Source organism: Ptiloglossa arizonensis, chromosome 4 (genome assembly GCF_051014685.1).
Source record: "Ptiloglossa arizonensis isolate GNS036 chromosome 4, iyPtiAriz1_principal, whole genome shotgun sequence".
Lineage (NCBI taxonomy): Eukaryota > Metazoa > Arthropoda > Insecta > Hymenoptera > Colletidae > Ptiloglossa > Ptiloglossa arizonensis.
The window spans coordinates 7604159-7622656 of NC_135051.1; the positions used below are offsets into that span (position 1 = coordinate 7604159).

Sequence of the window (18498 nt, forward strand, 5' to 3'; positions counted from 1 at the left end):
CATTAGATTTTCAATAAACGAGGATTACTTAGTATAAAATTTCTCATTACAAAAATAACTTTTCTAACAATTTAATACACACGTTTTACAATTGTATAAGGGAAGGTGATTTAGCTAACGTAATAAACCACGCGGCCATTTAATTTCTGCACTTCCCGATAATTTTCTTTTATACATACGCCCTGTTTGTTACATAGCATTCGGAATAACTTCGCTTGGTTTTCCGAGATTCGAACTGGTTCCGGGAAAACGATCCAGGTGACACACTCGTGAAAGGGAAAGGTCGTTGTCGATCCTAAATAATTGTAATAACCCGATGTTTGACACGCTTGTCCCATCCAGCCTAAGCAATCTGTATTAAACAGTAAAAAAAAAACGATCGTGTTAGATTTACTATTATTATTATTCCTTCTTCTAATCGCAGTACTGTATTAAATCACGCTTGGAATCGATCGTTGGAATTTTTTTTTAATCATAGTAAACGTTACTCGTTATTATTTTCTCAATTTCTGGGATCGTTAGTACTTTCGTTTGCAAAAGAAAAACGAACGTTTATTTTCGTACGTACTCGCTGATGATTCCGTAACCGATTCAGCTTGTATAATACTATTATTATTATTATTCTTTCTTTTTATCACGGTACTGTATTAAATCACGCTTGGAATCAATCGTTGGATTTTCTGTTTTTAATCGCAGTAAACGTTACTCGTTATTATTTTCTCGATTTCTGGGATCGTTAATACTTTCGTTTGCAAAAGAAAAACGAACGTTTATTTTCGTACGTACTCGCTGGTAATTTCGTAACCGATTCCGCTTGTATAATATTGTAGAGATTGTCGGAGATACGAGAGAATAATGGATGCTCGTCCCAAACGAGCACGTGATAAGCTTGCAAAAAGTATGCGCAGATTGCGAGTCCGTCTTCCTTATCCCAGCAATTCTCGATCGTCTTGTATCTCGTGTTAAAATGTACCGCTTGTGCCTCCATTGTGAACCAAGTGCCATTTAGGGTGTGTTCCGCACCCTTGCAGTTCGACGAACCCCATCGAAACACCACTTCCGATAACTCGTACACGTCGTTTGATAATGGACCACCTCGAATGGTTACTGGACTTTTCTTCCCCTCCAGGGTTATTCGAACTGAGAAATATTTACATATGTATTGTCATTAGTGACATTTCTTATGCATAAAGAATCTAAGAGGTGTTAAAGGTTCGACGAAAATGTCAGACTAGAGGCTTTATTGAAAACACATGTTTAAAGGACAGTATTAGCAAAAGTATTTTGTAGCGAAATGAACAGAACTACCAAGTGTATTTTATAACGAAACGAACAGAACTACCAAGTGTATTTTGTAGCGAAACGAACAAAACTACTAAGTGTATTTTATAGCGAAATGAACAATCTACTACCAAAAGTATTTTATAACGAAACGAACAGAACTACCAAGTGTATTCTATAGCAAAACGAATAGAACTACCAAGAGTATTTTACAACGAAACGAACAATCTACTACCAAAAGTATTTTGTAGCATCTTCTACGTTAAAACGTAAATACTTCTATCGTAAAATATATTTAATTTTTCGTAAACGTCGTTTCGTGCGTTAAGACTTTTCCTTTTTTTGTCTCGTAAATTTCGCTGACGGTGAAAATAATTAAAAAATGTTTAGTTACCCTCGGTGCCGGTATTTCGCATTTTAGCCTCGCCATCTTGGCTCCAGTGTCCACTCATGAGGAGCGCAGGAAACTTCATTCCAATCGCTTTATCCTCGTCGATGTCAATCGGAGATTGACCCCATTTTCGACCGTCGCCTTCGAGAATATTATTTAAACAATCGTGCACGCCTTGATCATGTTTCATTGTAATTCAAAAATTAATTCTCACCCACGTACTGCATTTTCTTTCATATCACTTTCGTCGTCCGTGAACGCGTATCCCCTTCTCGTCGATCGCGTGCAATTACTCAACAATTTAAATAAACGGCAAAATTTTACGTACATTCGTTTCACGCGTGAAAATTGAATTTTTGTCCAGACGTCAGAAATAAGCGCAGCATCGTTCAGCTTGCATCGAGATACGAAGAATTTGTTGCTCTTGAAGTTGCGTACCGATTAAAAAAAATACGTTTGTTACGTCTCGTTTCTGGTTCAAGTGTCTAGATCGAACAGGAGGTTAGTTCGAGACGTTGTTGAAATTGTCAAGTTAAAATTCTCGTATGTACGAATACGTTAAATCACGCGCGCGATCTCGAGATACGCGCAGCTCGTCACGTGTCGACCACTCCGTGAAACCTTTGAAAATGGTAAACATTTCGGTGTCGGAATTTATGATACTGTGCAGCAGCGTTCTTCTCGTCTGTAAGTCCAAGTATTGATTTAAAGATACGATCGGTTACTGGAATCTTTATTTCTAAATAACATTGATCCTTCGAAACAGAAATTGCATACAAAATTATCGAAAACTTTTTAATCGAGGACGATGTGATATTCTCTAGTTCGTGTTCTGATGTATCGTTGTCTACCGTAAAATATATATATATATATATATATATATATATATATATATATATATCGTTACAGTTCTGCTGTTGATCGAAATTCTGGATTGGGCACAATTATTCCCGTGGATTGAAAATGAGTGCCAATTGTCCCGTTTCGCGTACGGTTACTCGTTTCGCAATGGTCCTCATACGTGGAAAGTGTTGTATCCGGCCAGTAATGGCAGCAATCAATCGCCAATCAATATTACAACTCGGCTCGCTGTTGTCGTGCAACCATCGGAACCTCTTCGATGGACCGGCTACAATAAAGGACCATTATCGATGACTATAGCCAATAATGGAAATAACGGTGCAATTTCTTTCATTGATTTATACGAACGAAACAATGGTCTACATATAAGTTGTCGAAAATTAACACAATACACTACATAAGAAGCGTTCTATACACTTGCCTCTACTGTCACTATTGTATAATCCTGACAAAGCGTTCTTGACCTGCCACGTTACAGTTACAGTTCGTTAATTACTCTCGCGTAGTTCACATCTTTTCCATTTTTCTTTTCTTTTTTTTTTCGTTTCACACGAACTCGTCTCAAAAATTTACAAAACTCCCTGTCTGGTTGTCGTAGCCTTGGGACTCTACTGTGACAACCTGACAAATAAGTGCCACTTCGTTTTTGTTATTTCTCCAATTTGTTCATTTTGGATTTGTACATTTTGAATTTGTTCGTTTTGGATTTGTTCGTTTTGGATTTGTTCGTTTTGGATTTGTTCGTTTTGGATTTGTTCGTTTTAGATTTGTTCGTTTTGGAGTGCAGAGTAGTTCCTGGTTGCATAAAATAATTTTTCTTGGGTCAAATGGTATCTTCATCCCTGTACATCAGAATAAATTTTATCCAATAACGAAGATTACTAATTTTCTATTTGTTCGATGATGTCTCTTTTCCTGACGATGTAGAAAGCAATGGGGTAACTTTGTGACAACTTTATGGAAATCGTGACAACCTGACAGGGAGCACTGTATTTTTTAAGTACTGTATTAACGTCACATTATTTTATACTACTTCCAGTGGTATTGAATACAATTTGGAGCAACTTGTCACGGCCGTACATTCAAGGAGGGTCCTTAACTAACATTTACGATCTTTGTTCGATGGTGTTCCATTGGGGACAGTCGAACGAAGAAGGCAGTGAACACACTTTGGATTATGTACGGTTTCCCATGGAATTACAAGTGTGCCACATAAATCGAGAATATAATTCACCATTCGACGCAATTACCAACAAAGCAGACGATGGCATGCTAATTGTATCATTCTTCTTTCAGGTTTGCATTTATTACACTTATCTAATACATAAATTTTATCTAAATTCATTTATACAAAGTCTTTTAGACAGAGACTGGACCACGTAAAGTATTAATAGACGTTTTCTCGTTATTTAAGATTTATACAGTGTAAGAGGTGTAAGAATTACTATTCTTTAAACATAATTGTAAATACGTTTTACTCGAAAATGATCGAAAACACAATTGTTATAGTAGTCTGTTTCGAATGTCTCACTCTGTGTATAGCATCTCGTATGAAAAATAGAGAAGCGAATTTTTTGCCGTTGTAAATTTGTATATCTTTAAATAATCTTCCTCCAAACGGAAAACGTGAGTTTGAAATATTTTTTCGAAAACATTTACATCCGATTCGAACATATCGGTTTTCAAATAGAACAGCTAATTGAACGAACTATCGACACTGGTGGAATTAGGCCTGGAAAAGAAAACCATCTAGGCCTAACGTTAAATTACACACGAACATATTGACTGATCTGATAGTCACTATCAGTATTATTGCTTACATTATTTGTCCACGTTTACAGGTAACGAATGCAGATAATCCTTACTTGGATCACATCGTAACAAATTTATGGCGAATTGCTCAGCCAGGAACTAAGGTTCACATTCCACCTTTTCCTTTGGAGTGGATTTTCTCACCTTTCGAGAAGAGTTACTACACGTACAATGGCTCTCTAACACAACCACCCTGCAGTGAGGTCGTCACTTGGATCGTGCAACCTGAGCCAATCGCTATATCATCGTTTCAAGTAAAATATTATTTCACACTGATTAAAGTGGAATCTTGATAATTGCAAGAAGTGTTGCTGAAAATGCAAGTATCGAGATGTCTGCAATTATCGAGGTGATCGAATTTAATAAGGACCCCGAATTGCGCAATAAGTCTCTCGTTATCTGTAGTAATTACTATCTGATCCTTTAAACTTGAAAATCACTTGTTGACAAGTGACCCATCTCTTCCACTTGTCACCATAATTCAACGAACGAGGTTCTCGTGCAATTATCGGACTTGCATTCATCGAGATCTCACTGCACTCGTAAAGTGTTTCGTTTCGCGATTCTTCGAAAATAAAAATTATTGGCCTGGCGTATCAATCGTATTCAACAATCGAGTGTTACCGTCAATATTGAATGCAACTGTATCTAGCTATTCGTGAATTGTACATTCTTAATTTTCATTGGAAACGTTTACAAATAATATAATTTTATAAACGTTCAAATACATCCAGACTGCATATCGTGTCTTAGGTTCTAACAAACAGCATTTAAGCCGTTTGTTAGAACCATTAATACTTTTGCCAATTTTTGTTCAATTTTTTTACGTTTATGTATCTGTACTTCTGCACACGTCTACGACATCTAATAATAATAATAATACTACTACATATAATAACACTTGGTTATCGACGAAGAATCTAATGGCTATACCAGGCCAATAATCGTCACCCTTGAACGTTCATCGAATGGTACGACACGAACAACCATTTAACATTTTATTTAAGTTTATTCTGTTTCATATTGTCAATATTGATTTTCGATACAGGTTGCGCAATTTCGAAAACTCTGTTCCGTGGACGGTCCTATCCTTTTAAACTGCAGACCCGTTCAACGAATAAACGAACGTAATGTGTACTTCCACGAATAGCGTTCCTGGAGAAGTGACGTTCACATAAATAAACAAACGTTAGTACGATCGCTCGAATTGTCCACGTACGAACCGACATCTCTAAAAATCGATCGATGATCGTCTCGCGTCTTCTCTCGTACGTCATCACGTTCGTTGATCCTGAAATTCGCCCCGAAAAAAAAACTTGCGCGTTCAAATGTAAAAGTAAGTGTAAAAAAAAAATCAGTGTCATGTACAGAGAGCAGTGGTTTTATTATTTCTTCTTCTTCTTCTTTTCATTCTTCTTCTTCCTCTAGTATATTAATTACGAATACGCCGAAAAGTTTTCCAATAAAACGTCATAAGAAAATAAACGCGTAACAAAGTTAGATACGCTCGTTTCACTTGGCACGAGTTATCGTTAAGAGATCTTCGTCTTCAAGGTTACCCACGAACGTAAAAAATACCATCCCATTGTTAACACTATGGATGAAAATGGGGATTCGTTCCGTTGGTTTCGTTTTATGGAACACGCATCACTGTGTTTCGACGAGCGATTTGCCACGCGACTATGAATTCTCTACACACATATGTATACATGGATACTGCGTACATTCGCTCGTTGACTAGGTTTACGAACATATCTCGCGTCAAATTGATGCGTATCAGGAAGAGATAAGTATACCGCACAAACAATTAGAAAATTAGAAAGCTTCGAAGAAAATGAGTTTTAATATTATATATATCTCGTTAAACGGATAAAAGTGAATGCAAGTGGTAGAAGAAAAATGTAAACAGTTTCTGTAATTTTCCTCGTCAATCGACACGCGTCAAAATGACGTGCCTCGTAAAACTAGTGTTAAAGATCACACAGTTTCTTTCGAACGTATACACTGTGCCATTGTGTAGAAATTGCGAGGGTGTCGCGAGTCAAACTGAGCCACGGGGGTAAATGAAAATAAATCATTTTTCGCGAGTTCCGTTTCCATCGATCGTTTCGATCTTCTCGTTATCGTTCCGTATTTACAGATCGTTACGTGAGCAACTTTAACATTAGAATTCCGTAATTGATTCGTATGGAACGCGTTTTATTTCGGTAAAATAAAAAAAAACGAACTTATTCTCCTCCATTACGATTAAACGTCGCGTCTGGATAACGAAACGATGTTTCATTGTTGTTTGTGATAAGTTTTGTTCATTCGGTTTGTTCATCATCGTATCATGTCTGTTTATCATTGTTTATCATCGTGTATTACTTATATTTACTATATACGCTATCATTGATAAATATTTAAACACGTGACGAGATCGAGTAAACCGTGTATCGTATAATATAATATAAACATTTCTCACGGTAAAATAAAATAATCTTCGATGACGTGCAAATTGAACAAATTTCACGGTTGTCCAGGCACCATCGTTCATACTCGAAAGAAACAATCAATTTATTTCCCTCGTAGTCAATTCCACCAACGAATGATTCAAAAGTTTACCATTAACGTTTCCACGAGTTAGAATTCACCCTGTTTAATACAAATTCCAACGTTAAAGTTACCCACTGTACGTCAGAATTAATATCCATCGAGGTTTGACGTCGCGAATCTCGGAGTAAATGGTACAGATTGTTGCACTCGAAGCCGAAATAAATACAAAAAGTGTAACGTTTATGTACAGAGTGATTCGATACTTTGCTCTAATTCTAACGAGTTAGAATTCGAGTTAGAATTCATCCTGTTTAACGCAAATTCCAACGTTAAAGTTACCCACTGTACGTCAGAATTAATATTTTCATCGATGTTGCCCCAAACGAGGTTTGACGTCGCGAATCTCGGAGCAAATGGTACAGATTGTTGCACTCGAAGCCGAAATAAATAGAAAAAGTGTAACGTTTATGTACAGAGTGATTAGATACTTTGCTCTCATTCGAACTGGTACGATATTCAGCGATGAAACACACACAAGGGACGGGAATGGCTTGGAAGGTTTCGAGCGAGCACAGATGCCTACCTTAGAACAAAGTTCGCAACCCTCTCGAGTGTTCTTCGAATTGAGTGTAACTAAACCAGCGTTTTTTTTTTTTTCTTTTTATTATTACTTTTTCTTATCCGCTTACGAAAACTGTTCGCAACGACTCGGTTATTATCGCGTGTAATCGTTGTTCCCTCGATCGAATCTTTTCGTTGCAAAATCGTCGAACAGCGAACGGATGCAACGTTAAAACAACGCATCCGATTTCCTCGCGATCCCAACGGGGAACCTGAAATTGATTTCCTTTCCGGTTTGCGCTCACCGCACGTATATCGTCTCAATCCACTTGCATGTCTCTTATAGTTCGACAAAGGAAAGCCGATGTTATTATGCCGAACGTCTGAAAATGTACACACGTGATCAATGAAGACAATTCGAATCGATGGTGTTTCGTTGAAAAAAAAAAACGTACTTGTATGCCAGCCATTGCCATGCCCAGAAACACTAAAGTGCAACTTTCACACTGCAGCCAACTGGTGATTTTATCGAGACAACCCTACGAACAGTTTTTAACTTTTTTTTATTGTAAAGCAAACTATCGAGTGGGTGGTACACAGGGTCGTTGATTCGAGAGAATGGTACAATGGCATGCAGATTTATTCGTATACGGTTGATGGATATATATACTTGTGAATATGGTTGTTCCTAATTGGTATCGTTTTGGTAATCGTTACTTTAGAAGGCCATCGATACGTTACTTTAGAAGTGCATTTATCGTATGTTGTACAAGTGAAGCTACCAAAGACGGGAAACCAACTATTTCAAGATATTGACGAGCAAATTTAAGATTACTTTTTCGTATTTAATTCTTTCTTGACCCGGATCTGCGACGAGACGAAATTTATAGTTGTTCGGAACGAGTAAGGGCACAAATTATTCAACATCGACGTTAAGTGCAGCTTCTTACGAAGCAAGAATTTAATTACTGGGAAATTTCTAAAGGAGTGATATCTAGGAGACTTTTGGGAGCTTATTATCAAGCTGTGTAGCACACGTATACCTTACACCTTTATGAAATTTAAGACAGAATTGTAAACTTTGCATAAATAATAGTAAAATAAACATTGTAAGTATGTACAATGTAAAACGTAGGCAAATGTTCACGAAATGTTAACAAATCCCTCGTATATCGTTAAAAATCGATAAGTTTCCTTCCAAAATGCGATCTTTGATTAAAACACTAATTTCAATGGGGAAAGTAAAACTTTATCGTTTGAAAAAATCTACGGGTCACTGCAAATATATTTTTCACGTTTCCAATTTCTTTTTATCGTTTTTATTATAGTTCACGACGCGAAGATCGCTCAAAGGGCATACTTATACGCTTTCTATGTTTCTATCATATTAAACTAATTGCAATAATATGATTATTTCTAAAAAAAACATACATTATACCTTACTTGCTAGACTAATTGATATTTATTACAACTTTCTAACGGACAAGTAAAAGAGCTCAAAATTAGAGACTCGAACTAGGTCAATCAAAAACTGTGTAAATATTTAACAACGATTTTCTTCCTCTCTACCAAGCAAGATTTATTTTTCGTTGCAAAATAATTCGGTTGGCCGAATATAATTATTTACCTCTTTATGTCGATATCCATCGTGACCCTCTTTATCCTCCACTTGACACGCTGTCTCGTCCTTTGGTTTCGGGTTTAACCACGGTTTCTCAGTCTTTCACGAAAGATAGAATTTTTATGAACGAGGCGTTCAAAGAAAGTAGGGAAGGCAATTAAGTCACTTACATGTTGGTGAAACACTCTCGACACAACGCTCATTGGACTTCCTGTATTTTTTACCTGTAGAAAGAAAAACGAAACAGAAGTACCACCTGTTATCGATACTATAATTGCGTAATTTTTTAAATTTTACTGACACTTACTAACAGGAAATACGAAATAACGAAAATGGAGAAACTTTTATTCTCAAATTTCATTAAATGTACAAAAATATATATATATACGTTTACATTTAACTAATCGTGCAATCTTTCGATCCTTTTCTACTCGTTCCACGGTCGTATTTATTATTATAAATAAACATACAGAATATATATGATAATATATATTATATATGATATGATATATATATCGTTAAAAATCGATAAGTTTCCTTCCAAAATGCGATCTTTGATTAGAACGCTAATTTTAATGGGGAAAGTAAAAGTTTATCGTTTTAAAAAATCTCTGGATAATATATATATGATAATATATATTCTATATACATTGTCTGTAAACTTCTAATATTTATTAGAATGTACGTTCGTAAAATGTCGAACCAGTACATTGAAAAAATTTGATTTCACTTATACAGTAATATCTTTTAAAACAGTTGAAAAGAGACTATTACAAAAGCTTCGAAATATTGTCTGGCAGCGTACCTCGGTATTTTTTAAAACGCAGCATGTGAGAGGGACCTGCCTTCTGTTCCCCGAAATTTGCCCGTCTCTCCACCAGGCCGTGCCATTGTAGTCTCCGTATCCACGTATTCCACAGCAATTAAACTGCAATGGAATCACCTATATGCTCTTCGGACCATCATAATATGCCTGGATGGACGGTTCTCCGAGCGAAGCGTTTAGGTGTCGTTCGTGCGCGAAATAAAATTTGCATTCTACTGGATTTCGATCATTCGTCACCGACCTCGGCTGACCGTAACCATTGTGTTTCGAAAACTAAGGTCGTTCTTCCGTCTAAGCCGCGCGATTCAGCAAAAATATTGCTCAATCGTCCGTACAGTGCAGTACACGCGCGAAGAGAATGCATCTGGAGTTGCAGCGAGTCCTGATCGTTCGTACGCGAAACGAAAATATTTAAGGAAGAATTGCCAAAATTGTACCACTTAAAATATTTTAATTTGCACTGGAAGTATTATGCAAATAATGATTTTAATATACTAATCCCTACCACAGACGTTTCATTAACTACACCTTTCTCAATTACTCAAAGTTACATAAAGGGTTTGCAATGATAGATCATTAGATCATCTCACAATCGAATATTTTTCTTCGATACTTTATCCTATCGCTCAAAACTAGCAAAATATCCATGATCCAGTTAAATAGACTACCCTTGACATCTTCTCAGCGATTGATTCGAAATTCGTATAAAACGAACCGCCCGATCATCATCTCATCATTTTTTCAAGAAACATTTTTTCCCCATCGCGTCGTTGACGTCTAGACGGGAGAACGACTTAACGACTGTTCCAACAGCTTCGAGTAGCCACGTGTCCAAGTATCGTTACAACGCGATAAACATACTCCAAGAACGGATAATCGATCGCTATTATTATCGAGGGCCGTTATACCTTGTACTGCGCGAAGTCGAGACTATGGCTAAAGAGGATGTCGCTGGTCGGTTCGTGGCCATATTTGTCGGCCAATTTACTAATGAGTGTCTGTTCCAATCCGGACAGTATTTGAAACGTCATTACACCGCCGACAGCGGCGGTGACCAGTTCCGTGACGATCAATGCAACCAGCATGCTCATGTACTGGACAGATGAAATTTTCGTTATCGTAACCGGCCCGGTTTCACCGATCACCGGTGAAATGATAACACCGATCTACTTACGGTAGCCAGAATGCATTGGTTCCCGTGCAACGCGGCCCGGCATCCGAAGAAACCGACCGTGAGCACCGTGAAACCGAGACCGAGTAAACTGTAAGCTATTAAGTTAATAGTCACGTGCGGCGTGGCATCGGACACGAAGAGATTTAAGAGGTGCCCTTTGCTTGGCTCCAGCAGCAACCACGCCCCTATAATGAGTACCGTACACCCGGCCAACTGTCCAACAATTTTTTTTTTTTCATGTCACTTTTACCGTGAGGAGATTCTAAGCGGAGCAAAGTGATAGTCCACCTCGAAGAAAGTATTCAAACGTTGTGTTATCGACAACGAGCGAAATAGTTGCAATTTTGGATGGATCTCTTGAACGAGAATGGGGGTAATTGGGGAGCCACGAAATTTGAAAAAATGTGCAATGTAAAATCATTTTTACGTCGATATTATAATGGTAAATTATTCGGTTGGTCGGAAAGTAATTAAGTTTTCTAAAATGGAGAATGTATAATTGAATAAGTCTCAAATAAATTTGAGAATGTATAATTGAATAAAATGTTTGTACAATCTGAAAAAATTGTGTTTCATTTTCACCGGAACGGTGACTTTTAAACGAAATGACTTTCCGAACAACTCGATATATTTAATGTGTTATATTCGGTGGTAGTATAATAATAAATATGTATGACAATCTATGAAAAAATTGTAAGGTGGTTATCATTTTACTCAGCTCCACAATAAAAATTAATATTTTGTATATTATCGTCTTCGGTGATAGTATAATAACGAATATGTATGACAATCTATGAAAAAATTGTAAGGTGGTTATCATTTTACTCAGCTCCACAATTAAAATTAATATTTTGAATATTATCGTCTACGAATGTTTTAATATTAATTTGAAAATTAAGAACCCTAATGGAACTAATCGGTAGCAAATTATCGAAGTTATTATTATACAATGTGTTTATGTTTATAGAAACTGTTACATTAGTTATGTGTTGCATTAGTAAAATTTCTTGTGGCAGTTAAGTTTCTCGATACATTAAGCAGTGTATGTTTAATTTGAAGTTAAATTATTCTTGAAGAATAATATTTGATTTTTTATAAATTGTTTCCCTAGAGTGTTGCAAAGTGGTTTCGAACAATAAGGTTAATTAAAATGTTAATATTAGGCTTATCGGAGTAAGAAGCGATTTTTGTTTTTAATAATAGCACTATTGGTTTGTTTCTCCTGTGTTTATCACGTGGAACGTGTAAACATATAATTATTGCAACACATTTTTACTTTGAGGTCTGCAAAGGGTGTTTCGACTGGCCTCCTTCCAGTTCCATGAACACTCTTCTCATTTTCGTAATAACAAAATTACACGCTTGCATTTTATCCGCAGAAGCGACGAAATATCGCTCCCTATGAGATTATAAAATTAAAATACAATATTAATCAATAACAACAATGTTAACTCTATGTAGCCATCAATAATACTTATTTACGTTAAACTGGTACATTATTCTCGTCGTTGCTCCGAAATACAATAATAACTACAAAAACAACATTAATTCGATGCAACTAATAATTTTTCTACACGTTTATCGAAACTGAAAATTCCTTCCAATTCTAACAAGGTTATTTTACAATTCACGAGCAATTTCCTCATAAAATTGTCAATTTCACAAGTACTAATTATTATAACATTATAATACATCGAAACCTCTTTTTAAACAACTTGCACAACAACATACATATCTTAATGTAAAGTAAACGCGTGCCAGACAATTTCTTCTCTCTTGCAAAAAAAAAATACAAAAAAATTTCATCTCTATCCTTGAACAACTTTAAATTGAAATACGTAACAACGTTTCGCTACCAACGAGTTGATTAATTTTATTCAATCGAATACGATTATGGAGTACAAATATAGTTAATACTTTACCCATATTAACAAGTTGAACGTGAACAGAACAACTTTCAAATATTTCATGTCGATTCGTTTCAAGACATCAAGTAGCGATCGATCTGGGAACAGAACGTTACTAGTGAGAATTGCCACGACCTACGTTTCAATTCGTCGCGTCGTTTAAATATGAAAATACCGGACACTTCGTGCCGAAAACGAAACTCGATTCGTTCCGCAATTCCGAATATTACGTACACGGTGGATTTGCCTGCTACGCAGCGAGGCGCTGTTTAATTTTTTAACGACCGGTGCAAAAAAAACAGAGGGGGGTATCCGGTGCATGGGGATTGCATAAACGCGACGCACTTAGCCAACAGTTTCCACGGAACTGAATTGAACATTTTATTTGTATTCGAGTGACGTGCGTTACGTTCAATTTTTATAACTCGAGTAAACATTCAACGATGGAACGCGAATGGGCAGATACCGCTACGGAGAATCGAAAGGGTAGAAATTGTCAACGATGAAACAAAAAACCAGAACAGTGTAACGAAGCCGGATAATTTTCCGATTCACTTGGAAATATTCCGTTTCGCTAAGTATATCTCGACTGATGCCACTTTAGGACGATTTATATCGTTCTTGGAATTTGATTCTTTCTCCTGAATTGAAAATGGTAATTACAGGGAAATTTGTACAACTGCGTTACATCGTTATTAAAATACAAAACGTGTTTTTTTTTTTTTTATATAGATCGTTCTTCAAAGTTCCTGTATTGTACGCAATTATAAAATAATCGTAAATTTAAATATTTTTTGCCATTAAAATACATAATAAAGGTTACCAGTTTATCGGTTAAATTACAAATGATAATTTAATTAGGAATTAAGACTCGAAGTTAAGAAATTAAGAAGAATAGAAAAAGAAAAGTAAACAGAAGAACACGGTGTGTGTTTTATTTGGTAGCGAACAGGAACGTTTGGTCGTGCGTTAATAGATTTATTTATCTCCGAATAAAGAGATAAATTGATTCCCAGCACAACTTGAAATGTTTCCCATTACGAGCGAGTAAAATCCCCTATTTCGGTCCGTCCGTTGCAATCTCGTTTCAATTCGCGAGTGAATTTGTACCGATACGCGTTCAAATAAATAATTCATGGCAAATTAATTTTTCTTCGCGGTAACCGAGAATCAAATACTGATTTATTAAAACGAAAGTATTCACTGTATTCAGATCCAAGCACGAAGAGGACATACGTGCAATTTCCACTTACGAACGAACGAAATACTGATTTATTAAAACAAGAGTGGTTCACTGTATCCAGATCCGAGCACGAACGAGCTCGTACGTGGAATTTTCGCTTCGAGCATCGACGAACAATTAATCTCGAACGATCGATCATCAATTTCCACGACGATGTGTAACGTGACCACCGGATAATATAAAAAAGAAAAAAAAAAAAAATACCAATCCTAGCGGAATTTATAACTCAACGGCAAACAAGGGTACCTATTGAACTCGTTTAAGTCAGATCATCGTCGAAACTAAGCCGCCGAAAGAAAGAGAGTCTTTAGAAACTCGGTTTCACTCGGGGGACGCAATTATAAATCCGAAAGTGGACAATGTGAACGGCCACAAAGAGCCACGGGAATATCTGCGAAATGAATACCCTCGGTACGCTAACGTGGCGTCGGTTTCCACCAGCGCCGCGCGCGATCGTCGATTAATGCACGTTGAACAACGTTGAGAAAACAGTCATCGAGAAGCGACCGACGCGACGAGGGGTAAACGCATGAAATGCATTCACCGTGCACCGAGAAACGCGCGAGAACAGAAAGTCCCACGGTTAAACGATCGTCAGGCGCATTCTTATTAATTAATTCCAACGACCGCGTAACGCGAACGTTAATTAAAGCTCTCGTTCTCCGGCCAGCTAATTACAACACCGATAACAACCACGTTCAACCTAACCGCGAACGTCAACCGTTTTGTGAGTGAGAAAAGAAAAAGAAAAAAAAAAAATACCGATTCGAGAGCAAAATTTCCCGTTCGGTGCTACCGGGAGGATCTCGTACAATTTTCGATCGAGAGTCTCGAGAATCGCGGCTACGTGCTACATTACTTGCCATATTACCCAGTAACGTTCGCGTCAACAGGCTTCAGCAGCAACGCGCTCGTCGCGAGTCGTCTACTCACTCGAGGGAATGGGAAAAATGAAACGGAAAAAAGAAACCTCTCCGCGTTCGAGAGGATTGAATCGGACACAATCGGTGTTTTCCACTGGTGCGGTCGTTGCTCTCCATTCACAGGTGGTCACGATATTTTCTTTTCCTTTTTTTTTTCCTATTTTTCGCCCCCGACACTCTCCGGTGGTTGAGATCAGTCCCGGGTATCCTGGCGATCGCGATCGCGAAACGCGTCGAAAACTTCGGCCGTTCTCGTACGCGTCGATTCTCCCCACGGAACGATGTACACGTTCCGGTTTCTTTCTCTTTTTCACACGTGACAATCGGCTCTGGTGTTACACGACATACGCGATGGTACACTCGCGTCTACGAACACCAGACATCGAGATCCTGCCGCTGTACGATCGCGACGACACTGCCGAGGGTAAATGCTGGTAGCTCCGGCGGCATCTGTTTCGGGAGCGGCACGCTCTCGTTCTCTCTCTATCTATCTATCTAGCTCTATCTCTCTCTCTCTTTCGGTTCACCGTCCGCCCTTACGTTGGTCCGGAGAGCGGTCCAGATGCGTCTGCGTCGCGCCGTGGTGGCGCCGACGCTCTTTCGTCCCTTGTAGTCGATCCACGCTCGCCCGATCACGAGCCTTTCAACTCCTCCGTCGATAACGGATGTCCGTTGTTCGATCGCTGACCGATCGACCGGCCTTATGCGCTGGCTGAATGGGTTCAAGTGGTAATCAAGACCGATAGCGCGACCGGATCGAACGAAGCGAGCGCGTCGTTCGCCGCGAGTAAACAACACGTTTCGCAGTCGAAGGTTCTCCGGTGTCGCGCGACTCTCTTTCTAAGGAATGGAACGGTCGGTGGAAGTTAGAAAAGTCTTCTTGGGGAGCGGAGATTTGTTGCTTGAAATTTCGGGAGGGATGATGGTTGGAAACGTTTGAAATTTGCGATCGGGGTTACCTTTCGGTACGTGTGTTAGCAATTGTGATCTACCGGTGATCCACAGCCGAGAACGAATCTATTAGAAATTATCTATTCTCGTTGGAAATAATTTTCTTGGAATATTAGAAGAAAAATTCGCAGGAGAAGATATTATTGAAATGTTTCTCGACGTACAAATTATTGTATAATAAATCGTTAGGTCCGTGTCCCCTTTGAGAGGCACCGGTCAATTCTTCGTTGAGAATGCATTAGCGTTGCAAAGTATTACCGCGTACCACGTAATAAAGGCCTCTTTGGTCGTCGGGGCTTTCTGAACGACACAAAAGCGGTTGAGACACCCTTCGGTCAGGACGAGTAGTTGTTCTTTGGCTATCGAAACGGACTAATCGAAAAAAATGTATTTTTACTATACGCGCTACTGGCTTCCTTCGTTTGTACACGCTCTTCCCCTTTCGTCTCACACTTCTGAGCCCCACTGTATTCTGCGTCAGCGAGCAATTACTTCAAAGAGAGTGTACGGCTTTTCAATCCTTTGGCCGTCTTCTTATTTCATTTTTGCTCTTATTTTCGCTTCAAATTTTATTCTTCAAGCAATGGGGGACTTTTGTCGCAATTGCGTAAAAATTTACAGAGAGATACGAAAGAATATGGAGGACTGAGGAAGGGAAAGGTGGATATCTTAAACACTCGTTACAGGGAGGAGCTAAGTTTTACATATTACAGTGAATCTTCGTTAATCCAGACGTAGGTAATCGGATCGGATGATTCTCTACGCAATGAACCCAATGAAACCACAGGAATCTACAAGTAGAAACTTCTCAGCTCACTGCTACTTGTATCGTTAGATTTTCTATTTATGAGCGATTTAACTTCTTTTTAACTCGGTTTGCCGCTTAATCTTGATGACCTCTTCCCCAATTAATCCGGATTTACGTGTTTTACAGTATCTTCGAAGTGTGCGTGCTATGCAGAAGGTTATTAGGCCAAGTGGCTCACAATTCTGTAGGTTGGTTGCTCTTCTACGGACGTTTTCGTTGAGTGTTTCAAAGAATGCAAAACAGCGTCTAATTAAAAAATTAAGCATAGTCGGGCAAATGTGTACACGAATCGTTTAGAAACAACCCCCCCAAAAAATGGTTTACAATTTAATTAATACTCCGTGTCGTGAATTTTTTGGGTCCGTGCATGATATAAGATTAAATAAATAACCGGTTACGAAATATACACGTCGTTATGTAAATGTAATAGATTTATTAGATATTAACAATTTTTACAGCATTCGTATCTCGTTCATTTTAAACAATACACAACTACGAGAAGATGATAACGCTCTAGTCAACGGACTGGCGATACGTATAAATTCCTACATTTACCGTCTAAATGAAGTACACCGAGCTTTCATTATCGAATACCAGATAGGGACATCAGTATATATCTTGAACGCTTGTTAGAACTTTAAATCCACTACGTCCGACTTCATAACGAATTTCATGTTAACAGATTCGCTAATAAAATTTAAATAAACGATTTAACAAGATTTCTTAAATAAATGAGAAGCGAAATTAGTACATATTCGGTTACTGGATTAAGTACAATCTTTTTAGATTTATAGTTTCCACGGTTGGATCAAAAACAAATGGTTGCTCAAGGCCATCGAGAAGTCGCTGTATATTCTTCTACTACATCCTCTAGAGCTTAATTTTCTCGGAAAGTCTATCGAATAGAAAAGAAAAAATATAATCCGAATCACGGTGGAAAAAAGTAGCTTCGAACAACCAATTGCTTTTAATTCAACTATAATATTTTGACTCCTCGATTCTACGTCTATCAACGCTATCGTTGAACGAATTAACACGTTTTAAAGCAACACACTTTTAAATTGACCGTTCATCAGTCGCTACCGCAAAAGATCATTCTAGAACACAGTCCGTTGAATCACATTTTTCTGATGGCTCGATCGCCAATTGTTAGCTGCGGTTGAATTTCTGTAGCCGCAAGAAAAAAAATATATAAACGCTACACCCGAACGAGAGAGCGCAAAAAACTAATACGTGCATTGTTAAAAGAAAGTTCTGTACCCACGTAGATACCAACAATGACGTGTACCATCGGTTGAATATAGATAAAAATAATAAAATAATATGAGCAACCGCACAGTTATAAATAGAACGATATTATTATACAATGGTTTTACGTAGGTTTCTCGTACATATACATATAAGTTCACGGGCCGATGACATTTACATAATACACACACAACATACACATGTATACAAACACATCTCGTATAAATCTATAATGCTATTAATCCTTACAGTTACGTTGGACGGTACGCTGACTCATAATTTCAATGTTTCTTCTTTCTTCAAAATAGACATCATACCATTTTAAAAACAAGGGATTTAAACATATTGCAAAGTAA

At 37.8% G+C, this 18498-nt stretch overlaps 3 protein-coding genes across 7 annotated transcripts; 1 reads left to right on the forward strand and 2 right to left on the reverse strand.

Annotated features, from left to right (window-relative positions):
• Window positions 1–29: 29 nt before the first annotated feature.
• LOC143145658 (carbonic anhydrase 7) lies at window positions 30–2539 on the reverse strand. Of its 2 annotated transcripts, XM_076309239.1 has the most exons (4): window positions 1887–2539; window positions 1676–1813; window positions 787–1140; window positions 30–352 (listed from the first exon to the last, which is right to left on the reverse strand). In XM_076309239.1, the coding sequence occupies exons 1-4, from the start codon at window positions 1897–1899 to the stop codon at window positions 111–113; spliced, it is 747 nt and encodes a 248-aa protein (XP_076165354.1). In that variant the 5' UTR covers window positions 1900–2539; the 3' UTR covers window positions 30–110. The 2 variants fall into 2 exon arrangements, with proteins under 2 accessions (XP_076165354.1, XP_076165353.1); XM_076309238.1 differs by having other exon boundaries at window positions 1676–2539.
• On the forward strand, window positions 2181–5595 carry LOC143145659 (carbonic anhydrase 1). The gene is made up of 5 exons (XM_076309240.1): window positions 2181–2359; window positions 2582–2851; window positions 3573–3829; window positions 4375–4599; window positions 5394–5595. Exons 1-5 carry the CDS (start codon window positions 2218–2220, stop codon window positions 5493–5495), a joined length of 996 nt encoding a protein of 331 aa, XP_076165355.1. The 5' UTR covers window positions 2181–2217; the 3' UTR covers window positions 5496–5595.
• LOC143145657 (tetraspanin-1) lies at window positions 2588–15567 on the reverse strand. Of its 4 annotated transcripts, none has more exons than XM_076309237.1 (9): window positions 15084–15567; window positions 12985–13067; window positions 11063–11275; window positions 10797–10982; window positions 9868–9990; window positions 9233–9286; window positions 9069–9161; window positions 7897–7997; window positions 2588–7824 (listed from the first exon to the last, which is right to left on the reverse strand). In XM_076309237.1, exons 2-8 carry the CDS (start codon window positions 13030–13032, stop codon window positions 7929–7931), a joined length of 786 nt encoding a protein of 261 aa, XP_076165352.1. In that variant the 5' UTR covers window positions 13033–13067; window positions 15084–15567; the 3' UTR covers window positions 2588–7824; window positions 7897–7928. The 4 variants fall into 4 exon arrangements, with proteins under 4 accessions (XP_076165352.1, XP_076165350.1, XP_076165349.1 ...); XM_076309235.1 differs by having other exon boundaries at window positions 7897–7980; window positions 15076–15567; XM_076309234.1 differs by having other exon boundaries at window positions 7897–7980; window positions 15084–15566.
• Window positions 15568–18498: the final 2931 nt, after the last annotated feature.